General features: G+C 46.3%; 2 protein-coding genes across 3 annotated transcripts; both read left to right on the top strand.

Moving 5' to 3' along the window:
- The first annotated feature begins 259 nt into the window (after positions 1-259).
- Positions 260-3024, top strand: LOC115489673 (translation initiation factor IF-2-like). The gene is made up of 2 exons (XM_030252957.1): positions 260-2724; positions 2870-3024. Exons 1-2 carry the CDS (start codon positions 2062-2064, stop codon positions 3008-3010), a joined length of 804 nt encoding a protein of 267 aa, XP_030108817.1. The 5' UTR covers positions 260-2061; the 3' UTR covers positions 3011-3024.
- On the top strand, positions 2910-6589 carry Hey1 (hairy/enhancer-of-split related with YRPW motif 1). Of its 2 annotated transcripts, NM_010423.2 has the most exons (5): positions 2910-3166; positions 3371-3446; positions 3593-3676; positions 3922-4003; positions 4884-6589. In NM_010423.2, exons 1-5 carry the CDS (start codon positions 3078-3080, stop codon positions 5450-5452), a joined length of 900 nt encoding a protein of 299 aa, NP_034553.2. In that variant the 5' UTR covers positions 2910-3077; the 3' UTR covers positions 5453-6589. The 2 variants fall into 2 exon arrangements, with proteins under 2 accessions (NP_034553.2, XP_006530116.1); XM_006530053.3 differs by lacking the exons at positions 2910-3166; positions 3371-3446; positions 3593-3676; positions 3922-4003 and adding an exon at positions 4066-4275.
- The last annotated feature ends 14755 nt before the right edge of the window (positions 6590-21344 follow it).

Below are 21344 nucleotides of genomic sequence, written 5' to 3'. Positions count from 1 at the left end.
CTTCACAGTGAATCCAAGCTGACTGGAGCAGCCCTTTCCTCTTTCTGAGCTGCAGATGACGCCTCTGCCTTCTGATGTCAACTCCAGCAGCAGTCGGTGAGATCTCCTGCGCTGATATCACTGTGCAGAGCAAGGGTCTCTTGCAGAGCCCCGAGTAGGGACTTCAGCCTACAAAGGCCTTTCCCTTAAAGGCCAGGCCTGGGGCACCCCTATTCACTTTACAAGAAGCCCCAAGTCTCCTAGAAAAAAAATTGCCTTTAGCTGGCAGCCCGTGGGAAAAGAGCCTGATGCCGTCAGCCTCTCAGACCCCACTACCCAAGGGAAGCCGTCACCACCCCTTCCTTCCTGGCCTCCGATTACATCTCCATCTAACACTCAGGGTCAGCTCTGAAAACGTCCCCAGACCTCATAAAAGTGTTCCCATTCTCTCCCTTCTCCTTATCAGAAGGTGCCACTAGGCTTCGGGACACCTATGGCTACCCCATTTGTGTATCAGCTTATTGTGTATTGTCTCCCGCGGACTTCTATAGCTACCCCACTTATGTATCAGCTTATTGTGTGTTGTCTCCCGAGGCTGTGAGTTCAGAGACAGTGTGGAGCTTATCACCTCTTGTCACCTTTATCTCTCAGGTGCCGGCATTGTGCCAGGCATGCAGAAGACACTTTGGAAGTACTGGGTAGACGGTCAGAAAGAGATGGACAGACAGATAAGCATTGGTATTCTTTTTTTAGTGCTAAACAAGTGTTGGGTCCCAGAGTTCTAGCATTTGTTTTGTACAAGGTCTTGCTATACATACAATTCAGGAGAACCTATGTGCATAGACTGGACTGGAACTCATGAAATTTTGCCTCTACTTTGCAAGTTCTATGATTAGAGGCACACAGTACCACATGCCCACCAGGATAGCCTCATTTTCCACAGTAAATTTGAGGAATATTGGTATCTAAAACCAAGCACCCTCAATGTAAACCGTTTCTTTTTACCAGCCAATCTGCTGCTAGTTTCTTTCTCTGCACAACGGCCAACATTGGCTAAAGCAAACAAGACCTTACTGTAGGTGCCACTGACCCAGAAAACTTAAAAGCTATGCAGTAGAGGTCATGCTGGTTCAGGTGCAGGGTGCTCCGTCACTTTAGGGGGAAACATGGGATGGCGTCAAGGGAGGCAGGTGATATGAGGCTCTGAAGATGGAGAAGATGGATGAAGAGAGGGGTCTGGAGGTGAGCTTCCAGCTTGTGACAGGAGCGAAGCGAGCTGTGAACATGGAGAGGGAAGCAGGCAGTGAGCCTTGGCTTGACCACTCCTAAGCTGTGTGGTGGGATATGTGCACTAGGAAAAAACAAAGCCAAGATGGAGGGACCTCACCTTTTCAGAGGAGCTGTGAGGGCTGAGGCTCTGAACAGTAGGGTGAAGTGCAATGAGAACTTTAAAAGGACCCAGGATGTGGTCTAAAGTGTGTGGATGGAGAACTGGACCTGGGAACTCGGTTTAGTCTGCATTTATGGAACCCATCATGTCTAGAAACAGAATTGCTTGCAAAGGTGTTGAGTTTCTTTTATTCTTCTCAACGGTTATGAAGTTTTGCTTCATAGACGGGATTGCAGGCTCCAAGAGTGGGGCAGGATAAAGACTGGGCTTTCTCCAGGTTGTCTACTTCTGTGAACGCTGAACTAGGGAAACAATCCATAAGATTTAAACTATTTTTTTAAAGTCGCCCTTCTTGGTGGGGGAGAGGGGAGAGCGGTGTGCAGAACTTCATATAGCACCCCAAACGCCCCTCCCAACTGAGACCAACGGGTGTGTGTGTGTGTCCGCGCGCGCGCGATGCGGGCCAGAAACGTGCATCCTCGCACAGATGATCGCACAGCCTCAGAAGCAAACACCCAGGCCGCCACCCTGTCGCCTGCTAAGAGGATCTGGCCGCCAACACTAGGGGGAAGGGAGGACAAAAACAAAACAAAACAACAGCAAAAATCCCAACATAATGAATGTCTCGGGGGATAGCTACTCCTCCCTCAAGCTAACCCAGAAAACAAGCGCTCTACTTCCCCGGAAATGACATGCATAGGGGCATGCATTTCGTCCCAAAGCTGAGAAGCCTTGCAGGATTAGCTTTAGAGGCTCCTAGAACCCAAAAAGCAGCATCCCTTGAGTCTCTCAGGCTCTGCTCCCAGAGCTGGTGGCCACCATCCAAAGGAGCGGCGCCCCAGGCGACTGTTCCTGTAGGACCCGCCAACTACGCCCGCCTCCAGCCGCGGGGCACCGGCAGCAGTGCAGAGAACGGGACGCGGGCGGTGGCTTCCGGGGCCCGCCGGCGCCCGGACTCCGATTACAGGTTCACACCAGGAGCCCGGCAGGCGCGCCCTCGTGCAGCCCGGCTCCCCCGCCTGGCTATTCTTCTCCATTCATGCAGCCGCCCAGAGCAGCCGCCCAGAGCAGCCGCCGCCGCCGCCGCCACCGTCGCCGCCGCCGTCGCCGTCCGTCCGGATTGGCTGGCGGCCGGGGCGCCGGCACTTTCCCACGGCCCGCGGCGCGTGCGGCTCACCGGCGGCGCTGCAGGCGCGGCCCTGGCACACGGCCAGGCCAATCCGGGCGCGCGGGGTGGGGCTGGGCGGGGCGGTGGCTATCGCCGGGCTGGTGTCCCGGGCCGGCCCCCCATTTCTGCCCGCCGCCGGCCCACCGCCGCCCGCGGCCCCCAGCCGAACTCCTGCGGAGCCGACGCACTGCCGCCGGGCAGGGGCGGGCTCCGGGGGCGGGGAGCAGCCAGCCTCGGCCTCCGCTCGTCCCGCCCCCATGCGGCTGCCAATCTGCGCAGCGAGGCGCCAATTGGCCGGGGCACGCGGTTACCCGGGAGCCGTGGCCCCGCCCCTGCCCCAACCTCTCCGCCTTCCCCGCCCTCCCCCTATCCATGGGAAGGGGCGCAGCGTGGGAAAGGGATGGTTGAGTTTTAACCGGAGACTGAGCGTGAGTGGGATCAGTGTGCACGCACCTCCCGCAGCCGAGCGCTGAGCGGCCACTGCAGTTAACTCCTCCTTGCCCGCCGCGCGACCCTCCTCGGAGCCCACGCTCCGCCACCATGAAGAGAGCTCACCCAGACTACAGCTCCTCAGATAGTGAGCTGGACGAGACCATCGAGGTGGAAAAGGAGAGCGCGGACGAGAATGGGTGAGTTGGCGGCGTCCGACCGATCCGGAGCGGGAGGAGAGGATGGGGTGCGCTGATGCTGGGTTCCCTTTGCCGGGAGTCGTGGGCCGGCAGCTGCTGGCTGGGAGCAATCGTCCCCGAGCCCTCCAGCTCAAGTTGCCAAAGAAATCTGGTGTAGGAGGGCTCTCCTTTCCTTTCTCAAGGCAATTGCTTCCCATCTTACAGAAACTTGAGTTCGGCGCTGTGTTCCATGTCCCCAACGACATCGTCCCAGGTTTTGGCCAGGAAAAGACGGAGAGGCGTGAGTACCCCCCCCCCCAATAATTTAAATATATATGCACATTGTTATATTAATTAATTAACTAACGGAAAGAACCACATTTCTTCTCGTTGGAATGTACAGTCATAACGTAAATGCCCTCCTTTGTTTTTGTCTGCTTCCCATAGATCATCGAGAAGCGCCGACGAGACCGAATCAATAACAGTTTGTCTGAGCTGAGAAGGCTGGTACCCAGTGCCTTTGAGAAGCAGGTAATGGAAGTATGAGAGCGCTGAGTGTAGCCATCGGCACCTTCTGATTCCCTCCCCTCCGTGCTTCTAACCTCATTTGTGCCAAGTCGTTGGATGTTCTTACACAAATTCCCACAGATTTTGTGGATATACGTGACTTTTGCTTTTTTTTTTACGTTTGTATTTTACATGTATGTATATTTGTGTGCATATTTTAAGTTCTCCAAAGGCACTTGTGTCAGATAAGCCTTTTGTCTTCTTTTTAGGGATCTGCTAAGCTAGAAAAAGCTGAGATCTTGCAGATGACTGTGGATCACCTGAAAATGCTGCACACTGCAGGAGGGAAAGGTATTCCTCTCCAGTTCAGCTGGGGCTTTGCGTGCTCGGCGTGGGGGGTGGGGGTGGTAGCAAGCGCAGTCTGGGATTGGTGCAGTCCCTGCCTGCTTTGCTTTGTGGGGTGGGGAGAGCAGTATGTGCTTGCCAGCCAAGTGCACCTTCAACAGCACATGGGTTCTTGAGCAGTGAATACATCACCCCAATCCTCTTTCAACTGAGCTAATGCACCTTTCAGCAAGCGCCTGTCTCCCGGAGCTCCTCCGGTTGTGACAGCCCTGATTTAGGTCAAGTCACTCATGTTTGTCTGTTGCTATTTAAGAAAGGATTGGGAAATGGCTTATTAAAAAGAACAACTAGATAGTCGGAATTTTATATACAGATTTAGAAAACGAACTGCCAAAAGAATTTGGAGGAAAGAGACATGTTGGGGCTAAATAGAGAGGAAAAAAAAATCTAACGGGGTGAGAGACTGAAGCCCGTGTCTGTCTCCAGCCACCAGATTCTTCACCAAGGACCAAGTGCCTAAAAGCTCCACGATGATAACTTACATCTGTGTGTCTAATGAATTTCACTGCTCTGTGGTTTCTCTGTCCTTGATGTATTTTTTGTTGTTGTTGAGGGAAAACATTAAAGGAGGGAACATAGTTTCATCTGCTGGTAGGGTATAATTCCAATTTCTGCTCAGCAGCTTCTAATTGGGCTTTGAACTTGCATTAGCAAACATATACTGTTGATTAATGCAAAGATTTTGGTCAGCTTCAAAATATTTGAGCTTCCAGGACCCATGATCTGTGCTGTAATCCTGTATGGAGTTGCCAGGAAGAACTTTGGAGTGGAAGAAATTCAGGAAATGAGCAGAGCCTTGAAGGTTTTCCTTTGTTTTTGTGCACAGGTTATTTTGACGCGCACGCCCTGGCTATGGACTATCGGAGTTTGGGGTTTCGGGAATGCCTGGCCGAAGTTGCCCGTTATCTGAGCATCATTGAAGGACTCGATGCCTCCGACCCGCTTCGCGTTCGCCTGGTCTCCCATCTCAACAACTACGCATCCCAGCGGGAAGCCGCGAGCGGCGCTCACGGTGGCCTCGGACACATTCCCTGGGGAAGTGCCTTCGGACATCACCCACACATCGCACACCCTCTGCTGCTGCCCCAGAATGGCCACGGGAACGCTGGCACCGCGGCGTCACCCACGGAGCCGCATCACCAGGGCAGGCTGGCTTCTGCCCATCCGGAGGCGCCGGCCTTGCGAGCGCCCCCTAGTGGCGGCTTGGGACCGGTGCTTCCCGTGGTGACCTCGGCCTCCAAACTGTCTCCACCGCTGCTCTCCTCTGTGGCCTCGCTCTCAGCCTTCCCCTTTTCCTTCAGCTCCTTCCACCTACTGAGCCCTTCGACACCCACGCAGGCAGCAAACCTTGGCAAGCCCTATAGACCTTGGGGGACAGAGATCGGAGCTTTCTAAAGAACTGATGCTGTAGAACAAGGGAGGGGAAAGCTTAAAATCCCAGGTGTGTTGGGACGGTTGTCAACACCACCCTAAAGTCGCCAGTAAGTCAGGAAAAAGGTACATTTTCAGATAATTTTTTTCTAAAGACTAAAAGTTTGTTGGTTTACTTTTCTCTTTAATTTTTTATCATGTCATGCATTAGCAGTTTTAAAAAATTAGTTGTTAATTTTTGTTTAAAAGATTCAATTGAGGTAGTGATTACGAACCAACACTTTGATCCGTTGTTTGTTCTGTGCCTCATTTATTTTGTAAACCTGTCTGTCTGAGAATGATTCCGTTTGCCTCAGCGTGGGGAATCTTAACATTAGTGTTTGGGGTCTGTTTCCTGGTGTGTATAAGTTGTAATCTTTTGAGGATTAATTTCGCACGCCACTATGCTCAATGTTAACACGATTTTGTTACTACTTTGATGGACCGAGGTGTTGTATAAGTGGTATTCTTTGGGGAGGGAGGGTCAGCAAAGCATTATATTTGCAAACAAAGCGTTGACAAATCAGATGCGCAGCTTTACTGGAGAGCACTGGCTCTCTCTCTGCCTCTCAGAGCAGTGAGGTGAAGGGAGAAAGGTGTCTGTGCCCTGAATCCAGATGACCAGCTACTGTGGCCTGCTTGGCTTTTCTCTTCTGATATTTCAGGTTTAGAAACAGCTGCTGGTAGTCTAGGTCCCCATTTGGAGCGTTGGCAGCAAGCAAGACAGTTATGTAGACCTTGCCTGCACTTGGCAGCCCTAAGCACTCTCAGTCTCACGGATTTCACCGTTCACCAGTGTCGACCTGCGTAAGCGATCGGAGTCTGAAAGTAGCTTGGTGCCTGTGAAACACAACCCGATTTTCCTAGAACTCCCATATTTTCTTTTAAGTGGAAATTTTTATGTTGTGTTTTCCTTTTGGTGCATGAAAATGTGGTTCTTGCAGTACTTAAAAGGGCTTCTCTGCCTTCTCATTCATTTTTAAAATTTTGATTTGGGCTCTAAAAGTATTGTTTTACAGGCTTACCCCTTTAGAAGGTATAATTTGAACAGCTCCTCTGAACTAGGTTTGACCTCTGTTGTATTGATGTGTTGTGACTAAATAAAAAGCAAAGAACAATATATGTACTGTGTCTGTCTTCCTGAGCCTGTGCTGGTTGGGAAATCTCCGGCTTCTTGGTTTTCGTTCTGCCCGATGCTTGGTTTTCGTCCTTTTCCCAGTTACATTATTCTTGGCATTCTAGGCCGTGCACATGTGTACATCTAGCAGAGTGACTTTGTTAGGCTGCAGAGCTCCGCTTGGCCTCCTGGGAGGGAATGGTAGCTTGTCTGATAGTCAATCAGGTGATCTGCCTCTCAACTGTCTCTGGGATCAGAGTTTGAATTCAGGCAGTTATTGGAAAGAACTTGAAAAAAATCACTTTAAGCTGTGGTTGATCATTTTATTAGTGCTGAACACACAGTGTGCACGGTTCTTAACTGACAAAAGAGACACTTCATGTTTCTATTTGCATTTGTTTTTATGGGAAAACAGGACTACAATGGCATTGTAGCTGAACCTGCAGAGAAGGCTTGGTGTGGCATCATGATGAGCAGTTGGCAGGCTGTAATTCTGCACCTGCACACTTCCAAGGAGTCGTCTCTTGTCTAATTTCTAAGGAATGCATTTAACCCTTGGGCCACACTGTGCTTCTGAGCTGTGTGTTAGGAAGCAGACATATGCTTTAAGTTAGAACAAAATGCTACCATGACAGAAGCAGTAATTGGCCACAGAAGAATGCCTTCCAGTGCCTTGAAGATCCTGCCAATGAAGGGGTACCGCCTCTCTACTCAAGCAGTTTGCCTTGATCCCACAAGTGGCAAAGAGGAGAGAAGGCAAAACCCACTCTGGTAGGCGACAATAGTGTTCCTTTACTTTGGGCAACAACTGTGGTCGACCTCCCTGATGAGAAAGCAAAGACAACAGAAAGAAAAGCTTAGACTTTGCAGTTGGGCAATAGCCCTTGGGTCTCTGGGAAGGATTTGGGCTTTCAATGTGAGGATGCCATTCAAGCTTTTGCTTTGTGGCCTCAACCATTGGTCTCTCTTGAGGTCTTCGGCTCTGTCCTCAGCCTTGCCTGTGCCTGTGCAGACATGCTCCGTCTGTCACAGGGCTGTGACAGGAAGTGTTTGGACCATCCTGCCAAGCATGCTTCAATTTAGCAAACGTGGCTTTCAGTGGTGCTGCAGCGTAGTACTGTGCATGCTTTCACTCCCTCAACCTCCTGATGCCTAGGCTTGGATGGCTGCCGATGTGCTTTGCAGAAGGAGCCATGGACGTATGAGATATCTAATGTGTCATCCTTGTCACAAGGCTGATGGCTATGTCATAACCTGGGAGGGAGTACTTGTGGGAGAGCAAGGTGAACCATCTTCTTCTTCCTTTCTCTGTCTCCCTACCCTTCTCCACCCACAGGCTCACCTCAAACTTCCTGGGTGGTTCAGATGGAGTGGGAGGATGCAATTGCTATGTCCAAGAGCCAGCAGAACTGTTAGATGACAATTCCCGTTTTGAATTTACACATTAAAAGTGAACACCAGGGCCATCAATTAATGACTCAAGTCTATGTTTATATCATGTGTGATTTTTATTCATCTATCTGCATAAACAAAAATATCTAGATTGTGGGACTACTAAGGGGGTAGGGAAAGAGGGGGAGGGGGAGATAGCCCGCATCCGGCCAGAGTTCCTTCTGTGCTCTGGGCAGGCGAACATGGGAGGGCTGCCAGACGCTTTCCACTTGGCCCCAGGTGGGCATCTGGCTGTGTCAAGTCACTGGACCCCACTTAACGGGGGTGGGGAGTGGGGGGTGTGGTGGACAAGGGGCAGCCCCCATACCAGGGGCCCCGGGGCGACACCCTCAGCCTTGGGGATATGGAGGAGAGAGCAGAGGGAGAGAGGTTCCCACTCAGGCCAGAGTACTTAGTCCGGGCCTTGACTGGAGCACAGGAAGGCCTTCAATCAGGAGATTAGAAATGGCTCGTTAGGAGAAAGCCTATCCCATCATCCAAGCACAGAGAGCCTTGATAAACAGGGACAGTCTATGGTTTTAGAGCTTTATTGTAGAAAGGCAGGGGGAAAGAGAGAAGGTAAAAGAGAGAGAGACTGGCCATGGCCAAGAGGAGAGAAGGGGGAAAAGGAGAGAGAGAAGAAAGGTTAGAGTAAGAGGGAGAGAGCAAGAGGGAGAGAGAGTAAGAGAGGATAAGAGGGAGAGAGAGTAAGAGGGAGAGACGAGAGTGAGGTGGGGCCAAGCAGCCCCTCTTATGGTGGGCTAAGTTGCTAGGTAACTGGGAGGAGTCTAGCCTGAAGGTCAGAAGCTTGGGACATTGTGTAGGTGACTACTAGCCACAGCTTCTCCTGGGGGGGGGGGTGTCTGGGGGGCGGTAAATGTGACAGGAGCCTTGAGTCCAGGAGACATGAGGGAACACCTACCGTCGCATGTAGGTGAATTATCACTACTGGGTTTCTCCGGGGTTCCACACCTCTGCTCAACTGTAGACCAGCCTGTCTGTGAATAGCCCATTGCCCCACACTAAATGACCTACCAGTGTAAATAAGCATCTTAGATGACTTACATATTTATTTTTCTGAAGATATATTTAAGTGTATAAATGTTTTCCCTATATGAATGTCTGTGCACCACATGTGTGTCTGGTGCCCTTGGAGGTTAGGAGAAACCATTTGATCCTCTGAATTGGAGTTGTGGCTGGTTGTGGACCACCATGTGGTGCTGGAACTCAATCCAGGTCCTCTGCAAAAGCAACACATTCTCTTAATGGCTGAGCCATCTCTCTAGCCCCTACTTTATTTATCTTATGAAAAATTATTAGTGGTCATAAATATCATGAAAGTCCTTACTGATCACTCACTTAATTGATTAAATATAGTCCTGTGAGTTAATGAAAGCTACAGAGAGCACTTGCATGAACTACTACCCTCTATTAGAAAAAAATCCAAGAAATATCATAGCCAATTTATTTCATATTGCTAAATTAGGATGTGATTTTTATTCAGATTTTCCCATTCCCACTGCTAGTCACTAAAATCATGATATTTTAAATATAGATTACTTAAATTTAAAGTCCCTCAGGAAATATTCTGCCTCTTAGTTACAGTTTCCCAGTCCTTCTGGTCTATACCAGTACCACAGCTTTGATGCCTTCATTAGTTTCTGATGCTGATTTATATTTAAAATAACTTCAGAGCCAACATCATCTGAGACGTTGCTGTGGCCCAGTTTCTTCCACAACTCAAGCTCTAGGGAATGTGGGCTCCTGGGAAAGAGGCTAGAACCCCAGCTGCAGCTCTGCCTTTATCTACTTGAATGACCTTGGAGAGGTCATGAAAATTTTGTAGAGGCTATTTAGGTCGTCTGCCAAATAAAGTGGTTGGACTAGGCAGGGAACGAGGGCCCTTGGTGTCTGCTCAGAAGGACATGTGCTGACTGGGAAGAAAGCAGGCATCAGGCCAGTTGAGAGAGCATAGGTTTTCATGAGCCATTCTATCAGATCTTGTTCCTACACAGGTTTGGTCTAGTGCTTTTCAACTGTTGAAGTTTTTAAAAATTAATAACAATAAGTTATTGATCACCACTACCACCCTTGTGTGCATGTGCATAGGTGTGCCTCAGCCTGGGTGTGGAGGTTAGAGGTTGACCTTGGTCAGGATAACCTTGCTCCTCCCACTATGGGTTCTGGATATTGACCTCATGTTGTCAGAATTCCAGGGCAAGCAAGCATTTTTAACTGTAGAATCATCTTACTAATCATAATCATGAGGTCTTTAATAATCTATGTATTCAATTAAATATATTACTGTAAATTGATGAATGGACACATTATAGAATCTTTAAAACCATAACTCATCTTTGAATTTCTATGTGGGATTAACCAGTTTTTATTGGTTGGTAACTTATTTACCAAAATCTGTCTGCTGGCAAGACCGGGCCAGTGGGCAGTAGCCGTGTCTCAGACAATGACCCGAACTGCTTTCCTGGTGGGCTGAAATTTTCTGATATTTTTGTCATGGCTATTTTTGAATGTGCCTAATTAGACAAATAAAGGAAACACTGAATCAGTTATGCATCTGAAGCTGACACCAGGAGAAGATCTTGTTTGTTTTCTAGGCTATTACATATCCCCAAATAAAATAAAGCCAGGAGAAAGCAATGAAACAGAAGATCCTTTATGTATGGTCTGGACAGTTGACACGAGTCTCTCCTGAAGGTGTTTTCCTTTGCTCCTGTGTTCACTTTGCCATAGGTAACAAGATGTCAGCATGGTGGCTTAGACTCAGCACGTGCACACGCATTGCACCACTTCCCAAAGTAAGAAGTCCCAGCAAAAAGCAAGCAGTTTGGACTTGAGCTTGAAATACAGTGCTCATCTCAAGCTTGCTGAGCGGCAGGGTCCTCTAGATGCTTCAGTATTCTACATGGGTTGACGGTGGTAAGCCAGAGTGGTACAAAAAAGGCAAGGAGGAAGAAATCCCGACTGTCTATGGATGCTGATATGCATTTGCCCTAGGACTTCTCCCCAGTGCTTAGCACCAGGTAAATTTAAGAAAGAAGGGTCCCTGGGTGATGGGTCTGAGGGCTGAGACAGGCTTTAGGACTTTGTATTGGTTGGTCGAAACGCCAGAGTTCTTTACAGATTAGTTTAACATTTTCCTGTATCCTTTACTGTTAATGTTGGCATTTTCCAGTAACTGTCTTCTGTAAGTTAAGTGGCCATGTGCTCAAGTTAAAGAACCATGCTGAAAACGGAAAACTCTGTCGTTTGTAGGGAGTTTATGCCTTGACTTAGTGAGCAGACATGAAAACATATTTTAACCCAGAGACTCTGAAAGTTGATTCCTGAAATTCCTGGACCTGGAGTTGCAGTGCGTTGTGAGATGCTTGGAACAGATGCTGGGAACCTTGCCTGGGTCTTGTTCGAGAGCAGAACATCTGTCCAGTTCCAGGTTTGTTTGTTTTTTTTCTTCCCTGGGAACAGATTTGTTTCTGGAATATAGAAAAGCTTCACCCAGGCAGAATTGAGCCATTGCAGCTAGAGACCAATGCCCCTGAGCCTTTGCATATCTTCTCTGAGTCCATTGCTTCTTCCTGCAGCTGGCCCAGATGCTCTGGCCCTTTGCAGTTGCTAGAGCAAGCTTCCCATGTCCTCACTGAGCCTGTGCCCAGACCCACTAGTGCATCCTACTATGGTTTGAGTGCCACATCTGACAGCCATGTGATTAGCTTGGAGGGGCTGTGTACAGATGGCTGGGTCAATGCCGCCATTTGGAGAATTGGCTGACCATTCCATGAGTGGGGTCCTGACAAAAAGGATGAGTTCACTCCATTTTCTCTCTGTGAGGCACTCACTTCTGCCATATTGTGCTGCAACATGAAGGCCCCTTGCAGATGCTGGCACTCTGGCTGGAAACCTCTCAGCCTGCAGAACTGTGAGTCAAGCAAGTTTCTATCCATAAATCAGCCAGGGTTTGCAGTATTCTGTTACAGCATCAGCAGACAGATTAAGACATGCCTTAATCGAATTCAGCTGGGTCTGTGTTCTAAACTTTCTTTTCCCATGAGGTCTTCCAGGACAATCCTGTTTCAAACAGGCATCCCACGCCTACACTTCTTGCTCCACCCCCTCCCCTTTCCTCTTTTGTTCCTCCTATAGCATTGCATTATCTGACTATAAAAGTGACAGTACATGTTTTTTGATGATTTGCTTACTGTATGCTTTTGGCTGGTTTCTGATTTCTACATCTACAGTTCTGTCACTTTAAAGCAGCACCTACCATACTCGAGGCCTTCAATAAACATTTACGGAATGACTTGATGGGTGAATGCATGGATAAGTGGGTAGATATATGGATGGGCAGGACGCATGCGTGCATGGGCTGAGGTTCGCCTTTAGAAGTAGAGTTGCAATTAGGTATTTCTCAACCTTCCAGCCCCGGCCCCTACCTCCAATCTCAGTCTAAAAACAAATAGAAAACATTTTTTATACTTTACTTTTGCATTTTATCTTTACTATTATTAAATTATCATTTAAAAATATCTAATTCATGGGTTGGGATATAGCTCAGTTGGTAGAGCACATTAAGAAAAGTCAACATTAACAAAATCAGAAATGAAAAGGGAGACATAACAACAGATCCTGAAGAAATCCAAAACACCATCAGATCCTTCTACAAAAGGCTATACTCAACAAAACTGGAAAACCTGGATGAAATGGACAAGTTTCTAGACAGATACCAGGTACCAAAGCTAAATCAAGATCAGGTTAATGATCTCAACAGTCCTATATCCCCTAAAGAAATAGAAGCAGTCATTAATAGTCTCCCAGTCAAAAAAAGCCCAGGACCAGACAGGTTTAGTGCAGAGTTCTATCAGACCTTCAAAGAAGACCTAATTCCAGTTCTTCACAAACTATTCCACAAAATAGAAACGGAAGGTACTCTACCCAACTCATTCTATGAAGCCACAATTACTCTGATACCTAAACCACAAAACGACCCAACAAAGATAGAGAACTTCAGACCAATTTCCTTTATGAATATCGATGCAAAAATCCTCAATAAAGTTCTTGCTAACCGAATCCAAGAACACATCAAAACAATCATCCATCCTGACCAAATAGGTTTCATCCAAGGGATGCAGGGATGGTTCAATATACGGAAATCCATCAATGTAATCCAGTATATAAACAAACTCAAAGACAAAAACCACATGATCGTCTCCTTAGATGCTGAGAAAGCATTTGACAAAATCCAACATCCATTCATGATAAAAGTCTTGGAAAGATCAGGAATTCAAGGCCCATACCTAAACATGATAAAAGCAATCTACAGCAAACCAATAGCCAACATCAAAGTAAATGGTGAGAAGCTGGAAGCAATTCCACTAAAATCAGGGACTAGACAAGGCTGTCCACTCTCGCCCTACCTATTCAACATTGTACTTGAAGTCCTAGCCAGAGCAATTAGACAACAAAAGGAGATCAAGGGGATACAAATTGGAAAGGAAGAAGTCAAAATATCACTTTTTGCAGATGATATGATAGTATATATAAGTGACCCTAAAAATTCCACCAGAGAACTCCTAAGCCTGATAAACAGCTTCAATAAAGTAGCTGGATATAAAATTAACTCAAACAAGTCAATGGCCTTTCTGTACACAAAGGATAAACAGGCTGAGAAAGAAATTAGGGAAACAACACCCTTCTCAATAGTCACAAATAATATAAAATACCTTGGCGTGACTCTAACTAAGGAAGTGAAAGATCTGTATGATAAGAACTTCAAGTCTCTGAAGAAAGAAATTAAAGAAGATCTCAGAAAATGGAAAGATCTCCCATGCTCATGGATTGGCATGATCAACATTGTAAAAATGTCCATCTTGCCAAAAGCAATCTACAGATTCAATGCAATCCCCATCAAAATTCCAACTCAATTCTTCAATGAATTAGAAAGGGCAATCGGCAGATTCATCTGGAATAACAAAAAACCGAGGATAGCAAAAACTCTTCTCAAGGATAAAAGAACCTCTGGTGGAATCACCATGCCCGACCTAAAACTGTACTACAGAGCAATTGTGATCAAAACTGCATGGTACTGGTATAGTGACAGACAAGTAGACCAATGGAACAGAATTGAAGACCCAGAGATGAATCCACACACCTATGGTCACTTGATCTTTGACAAGGGAGCTAAAACCATCCAGTGGAAAAAAGACAGCATTTTCAACAAATGGTGCTGGCACAACTGGCGGTTATCATGTAGAAGAATGCAAATTGATCCATTTCTATCTCCTTGTACTAAGGTCAAATCTAAGTGGATTAAGGAACTCCACATAAAACCAGAAACACTGAAACTTATAGAGGAGAAAGTAGGGAAAAGCCTCGAAGATATGGGTACAGGGGAAAAATTCCTGAATAGAACAGCAATGGCTTGTGCTGTAAGATCAAGAATCGATAAATGGGACCTCATAAAATTGCAAAGCTTCTGCAAAGCAAAAGACACTGTCAATAAGACAAAAAGGCCACCAACAGATTGGGAAAGGTTCTTTACCTATCCCAAATCGGATAGGGGACTAATATCCAATATATATAAAGAACTCAAGAAGGTGGACTCCAGAACATCAAATAACCCCATTAAAAATGGGGCTCAGACCTGAACAAAGAATTCTCACCTGAGGAATACCGAATGGCAGAGAAGCACCTGAAAAAATGTTCAACATCCTTAATCATCAGGGAAATGCAAATCAAAACAACACTGAGATTCCACTTCACTCCAGTCAGAATGGCTAAGATCAAAAACTCAGGTGACAGCAGATGCTGGCGAGGATGTGGAGAAAGGGGAACACTCCTCCATTGTTGGTGGGATTGCAAGCTTGTACAACCACTCTGGAAATCCGTCTGGCCGTTCCTCAGAAAATTGGACATAGTACTACCGGAGGATCCCGCAATACCTCTCCTGGGCATATATCCAGAAGATGTCCCAACCGGTAAGAAGAACACATGCTCCACTATGTTCATAGCAGCCTTGTTTATAATAGCCAGAAGCTGGAAAGAACCCAGATGCCCCTCAACAGAGGAATGGATACAGAAAATGTGGTACATTTATACAATGGAATACTACTCAGCTATTAAAAAAATGAATTTATGAAATTCCTAGGCAAATGGATGGACCTGGAGGGTATCATCCTGAGTGAAGTAACCCAATCACAAAGGAACTCGCACAATATGTACTCACTGATAAGTGGATATTAGCCCAGAAACTTAGGATACCCAAGATATAAGATACAACTTTGCCAAACGCATGAAATTCAAGAAGAACGAAGACCAAAGTGTGGACACTTTACCCTTTCTTAGAAATGGGAACAAAACACCCATAGAAGGAGTTACAGAGACAAAATTTGGAGCTGTGACGAAAGGATGGACCATCTAGTGATTGCCATATGCAGGGATCCATCCCATAATCAGCTTCCAAATGCTGACACCATTGCGTACACTAGCAAGATTTTGCTGAAAGGACCCAGATATAGCTCTCTCTTGTGAGACTATGCCGGGGCCTAGCAAACACAGAAGTGGATGATCACAGTCAGCTATTGGATGGGTCACACGGCCCCCAATGGAGGAGCTAGAGAAATTACCCAAGGAGCTAAAGGGAACTGCAACCCTATAGGTGGAACAACAATATGAACTAACCAGTACCCAGGAGCTCTTGTCTTTAGCTGCATATGTATCAAAAGATGGCCTAGTCGGCCATCACTGCAAAGAGAGGCCCATTGGACTTGCAAACTTTATATGCCCCAGTACAGGGGAACCCCAGGGCCAAAAAGGGGGAGTGGGTGGGTAGGGGATTGGGGGGGGGGTGGGTATGGGGGACCTTTGGGATGGCATTGAAAATGTAAACGAGGAAAATACTTAATTTAAAAAAAAAAGAAAAGTCAACATTGCTTTGGCTATGTGTGATCTATTGTTCCACATGAAATATATTTTAATCACTTAGTTTTTAGTATTTATGCCTAAAAATCCTTTACATTCTGCTTTCAAGAGCACCAAAGCCAAACCTGAGGATCTGAGGTAGATTCTTGGAGCCCATATGGCAGAAGGGGGAAACCAGATCTTGCAAGCTGTCCTCTGACCTTCAGAGGTGTACTGTGGGACATACATTTTTTCCAACCTACTTTTAATAAGTGTCCAACCTCTATTCTAACCCAACACCCAGTAGAGGTAGTGGAAAGAAAAGTTATTAGGATATGGGGAGAAGTGGATCTGTTTAGCAATAGTTCTTTGGGGGCAAGTCCAATCTTTGATGTTAGGATATCAGCAGAAAAACCAAATACAAATCAACAACTGCAATCCAGTCTTCTCAGCAGACACTACACATGAACCAGCAACTGCAGGTCAATCCAGAAGAAACCACAAGGCTTGCCAAGAGACTCAAGGCAGCCACACAAACCTCATGAAAAGTTCTTTGTCGAATTTCTTTCTAAGGCATCACCACAAGCAGAGCTCAGCAATGTAATGCGAACCAATACATGCCTGTCGTTAGTGAAAAATAGTGAGGTGGAGCAAAGCAAACCAGTGCTCAAGCTCCCACGGTCTACCGGGTCCTATTTATATTCCTTCTGAACATCATGCACTCTTTTACGTGTTTGTTATGGTAAAACATCTGTTCAATTGTGTCTGCTTCAGGAAACCATTCTTTCACATGTTTGCTTCAGCAAGACATCCTTTCATCTGTGTGCCCAGCTAAACATCATTTGACATAACTGCATTTCCAAAGAAACCAGAAGTTTCCACTTCATACCATCATGTGCCTTCTGATCTTCATATGTGTACTGTGTCCTACAAGCTGTCCTCTGACCTTCATATGTGTTCTGTGTGTCCTACAAGCTGCCCTATGACCTTCATATGTGTGCTGTGTGTCCTACAAACTGTCCTCTTACCTTCATATGTACTGTGTCCTACAAGCTGTCCTCTGAAGTCATATGTGTCCTGTGTTCTACAACTGTCCTCTGACCTTCATATGTGTCCTGTGGTGCAATTTCCATGCCCTACCATGTAAGAAAAATACCCTAAAATTTAAAAGGAAAGCTTGTTTATATTTATCATGATTAATATATCTTGTCTCCATTGAATTAATTAATATGTGCTTCACTACCTGTTTTTGTAGGCAGTAAGACCACTTAAAATCTTCCCCTAATCAAATTTTCATAGACAAGGAAGAAAATTATTTTAACTATTCTATTTTTATGTGCATAGGTGTTTTGTTGGCCTACATATCTGTGGTTTGTGCCAGAGGATAGAAGAGAATGTTGGATCTTTTGAATATGGAGTTACAGATGGCTGTGAGCCACCATGTTGGTGCTGGGAATAGAACCTGGGTCCTCTGGAAGAGCAGCAAGTGCTCTTAACCACTGGCCATCTCTCCAGCCTCCTCCTTTTAAAACTTTTATGAATACAATATTATTAACTGTAGTCATTGTGCAGAGGGACTTTTCTACCTAACAACTGTGACTTTTAGGATTATTTTTGTATAACTACACAGACCTTGCACCATAGCTCCATTGGGTGATAGTGTACATTTTAACAGGATGGATTCTTCTAATCCATGAATAGGTCACTTAACCCACATTTCCTTTGATTTCCTTTATTGGTGTGTGTCTTAGTCAGGGTTACTATTCCTGCACAAACATCATGACCAAGAAGCAAGTTGGGGAGGAAAGGGTTTATTCAGCTTACACTTCCATACTGCTGTTCATCACCAAAGGAAGTCAGGACTGGAACTCAAGCAGGTCAGGAAGCAGGAGCTGATGCAGAGGCCATGGAGGGATGTTCTTTACTGGCTTGCTCAGCCTGCTCTCTTATAGAACCAAGACTACCAGCCCAGAGATGGTCCCACCCACAAGGGGCCTTTCCCTTTTGATCACTAATTGAGAAAATGCCTTACAGCTGGATCTCATGGAAGCATTTCCTCAACTGAAGCTCCTTTCTCTGTGATAACTCCAGCTGTGTCAAGTTGACACAAAACTGGCCAGTACAGTGTGTTAAGTCTTTAACATTTAAGCTATGGTTGGTTCCTGTGGTGATGAGGGTTGAACCTGAGAATTCTGAGTAAGCACCTGACATCCACATCCCAGCCCCTAGGTGAATTCTTCAAAACAGAGCACAACAACCAGGTCTCTTCTTTCCTGCTCATCCTTCATTTTCACCTGGTTTAGGGGTAATTACATTCTGCAGTTGGGTTGGGCTCAGGTAGTGGAGGAAAGGGAAGTGGAGTGGGAGGGTCTAGAGCAGCAACAGAGATCAGAGAGAATGCTGGGAGGCACAGGGTCTCCTCTGCTTTCTTGCAAGATCTCTCATCACCTGGTGAAAGACATAATGGCCAGCTACCTAGAGATCCTAGAATCTTGCATACTGGAGCACCAGCATTGGATGCGAGTGTAAGAGTAGGAGAGAAATGGATCTTGAGGGAAGGAAGAGACTCATGGGATGAAATTAAGGTGAAGTTGCTGCTCACATCTTTCAAATTTTCTAAAGGAGGGTATAGACTAAAGAATTTTATATTTTTAAGACACAAATATTTAAAATAGATTTTGAAGATTTTTCCCCCATCTTCTGCTGGAGTCATGTTTTTATAAACTCCAAAAGCTTTAGTGAAAGTCTGAATACACAAGAAGGTCTTGTTAAAAATACTTTGGGACAGTGAATTTCAACTAGTTTCAAATCAGAGTCACTGGGGAGAAAATTCAGGCAATCTTGACAGGCAGTTCACAGCCCAGATTAATTAAATCAGAAGATTCAGAGGTAACATCAGTGCTTTTTAAAATTCCCTGGGGTGGGGGCTTTGCAGCTGAGGTTGATCCTGGCTACTTTAGGAGACTGAAATAAGAAACAGTGCTGAGTGACAGGTGACGTGAGAGAGGCCAGCTTCGGAGAGTGGGCTTGCTTTTGAGGCTGATCATGAGTGCAGCCAAGCCAGGCTGCCTTTGGCCATCTACAAGCATACATACACCTGTAGTCAGGTAGCTAATGGATCAGTAGACTTTGTTCAGTAAGTAAAGTTGTGGGAGGGAGGTAAACTCTGGTCCTCATTGTTGACATTGATTTTCACCATTTCTCTTGCATTGACTTAATCCTCGTTTGTCAGTGGATCTGAAACTTGTCTCTGTCCCCATGACAATGACATCTGGCCACTGACAGCTAATTGAGACCCTGCTATTCATACTCATCTTTAGCAACAGAGTCTCTAGACTTCTTCTGTGGAGAGGAGGGCTTATTGCTGGGACGGTCACACCTCTGGGCTGTCTGCTGTGTGTATCTACCAGAGAGATGGTCTATTAGGGTGACAGGGTGCCATCAGGTAGGAAATAGCTGAAAGCAGGAATCAGAGATTCATCCAATCCTTAATGGAAACTCCAGGTGCCCTAATCGTGCCCAGGAAGCTCACCTCTTATTATTTCCCCAGCCCAGCAACTCCACTGTGCCCTAGCAGTGTGATTGTCCGGACTGCTTTCTTGGCTGCTTGACACAGGCCAGCCCAAGTGTGTCTGCTGAACTTCATCACTAAATGGGTGTGCAAGGTCTCTCCATGCAATGGGATGGTTTATCGTCTAGATGCTCCTTATTTACTCTCTTCCCCGAGCTCCTCTCGTCTCTTCTTTCTTCTGGATGAGTACGGTGCTATGATAAAGCCTTTCTTGTGTTCGAGCCTGGCTTCCCAGAGTTACAGTGCCGAGAGGTGGCACCCAAGGGAAGGTGGTGAGTCCTGGGTGGCTCATGCTGCTCCAGGGTGAGTTATGGGAGATGGGTTGCTATGAATGCGAGTCTGGTCCTCCCCTGCACCACAAAGCTTGATGAATGTGCTTGTTTGTCCCCTTCTTTTAGCACCATGAGCCCAAGTGTCACAAGGACTGTGCTACACATGGCCATAAAATCTTAGACTTCCTGGACCCTGAGATCAAGTTAGCCTTTTTTTTTTTTTTTTTTTTTTTTTTTATAAATAAACTGCAGTCTCAGGTGTGCTCACAGCAACAGAACTGGATGGAGATGAGCATCAGTGGGAAATGTGAATTTTAAAAAGTAAAAGTAACAAAGGCCTTTCCAGAATATTTTCTCATATCTATTTAGGCTTTCTTTTCCTGTTCCAGCACTGTAGAAAGCACCTTATTTTTGCTTTGGGTGATGGGCTGGTAGGTACACTGCTAAAAACACTATAGCAGAGAGGCAGGAGAGAGATGAAAGAAGACAGTTAGTAAATCAAGAAGGGAAGAGGAGTGGGATCTGAGTAAAGAGCCAACCCTGTGCAGAGTACAGGGCAAGGTCAGGCATAAGAGACACATGGAAAGTTAGATGGCAGAAACACCAGCAGCAGCAGCGGGGGGCGGGGGCGGGGGCAGGGGCGGGGCCGGGGCAGGGGCAGGGGATGGTTCCAACCCAACTCTTCAAAGGAGAAAGTATGGACTCTTTGCTGGGACCTGTGAGACGGCAGGGCATTAGGTCATTGGACAACAGTCCAAAAGGAACCAACCAACTCCTGAACTGTCTTGTCCTCACTGGGCGTTGGTAGGTGAGATGTGAATATGGAAGAGCTCAGACCTCTGAGAATCATGACCGACACTCAGAAGAATCAGAACAGCATCACGGGCCCAGGAGTGGCTGCAATCCTTGATGCCCACCTGGTCACTCTCCAGCAGCAGCCAGGCCTGTGTGATGTGGTCAGACACAGCTCTCCCTGCCCTGTACTTCTAATTGACTGGCTGTTAGTATTTGGTGATTGAGCAAGACTTGCAAAGTCGATTATTTTCCCTTTAAATTCACATCTATCTACGTGTCATTCTAAATATACTACTTATGCCTTCTTCATGTTTTATATTAAACACCGAGCAATTTAATGTAACTGTATTACTTTAGAATTAAATAGTATAATGCATATGCAGTATTTTAAAAGTCCATTAGAAAAATCGGCATCTAAGTGAGTTTTGAGAATGTAAAGGTGTTCCCAGCAGAGATGGCTCCGTGGCTCAGAGTACATGTTGCTCTGGAGTTGGTTCTCAGCAATCGTACTGGGTGGTTTACAACCATCTATATGGCAGTTCCAAGGAATCTGATGTCCTATTCTGGCCTATATGGACACCTTAACACTTGTGGTACACATGCATGCATCCAGAAGCACCCACAAATACAGGAAAGTACAAATGAATCCTCAACGGAAGAAAGATGTCTCTAGTGTTTTCTGAGGTCACTGCCCCACTCCCCCTTTCCCACAGCCCAGTGCTAGCAATGCCATCACACTGCAGCTTGAAGCAGAAATCCTCTAAGTACTTCGAAAGAGCA

This window comes from Mus musculus, chromosome 3, assembly GCF_000001635.26.
Source record: "Mus musculus strain C57BL/6J chromosome 3, GRCm38.p6 C57BL/6J".
NCBI classification, from domain to species: Eukaryota; Metazoa; Chordata; class Mammalia; order Rodentia; family Muridae; genus Mus; species Mus musculus.
Note: the sequence above shows the minus strand (reverse complement) of the source record. Positions and strands in the feature narration are given on the sequence as shown.

What these genes read in the sequence shown, in the direction of transcription:
- LOC115489673 (XM_030252957.1), top strand. Translation starts at nt 2,062, where the DNA reads ATGCATAGGGGCATGCATTTCGTCCCAAAGCTGAGAAGCCTTGCAGGA. An exon ending in ACTCCTGCGGAGCCGACGCA is followed by an intron (nt 2,725 to 2,869) that starts CTGCCGCCGGGC and finishes GTGGCCCCGCCC; the next exon opens with CTGCCCCAACCTCTCCGCCT.
- Hey1 (NM_010423.2), top strand. Translation starts at nt 3,078, where the DNA reads ATGAAGAGAGCTCACCCAGACTACAGCTCCTCAGATAGTGAGCTGGAC. An exon ending in GAGAGCGCGGACGAGAATGG is followed by an intron (nt 3,167 to 3,370) that starts GTGAGTTGGCGG and finishes CCCATCTTACAG; the next exon opens with AAACTTGAGTTCGGCGCTGT. An exon ending in CCAGGAAAAGACGGAGAGGC is followed by an intron (nt 3,447 to 3,592) that starts GTGAGTACCCCC and finishes TGCTTCCCATAG; the next exon opens with ATCATCGAGAAGCGCCGACG.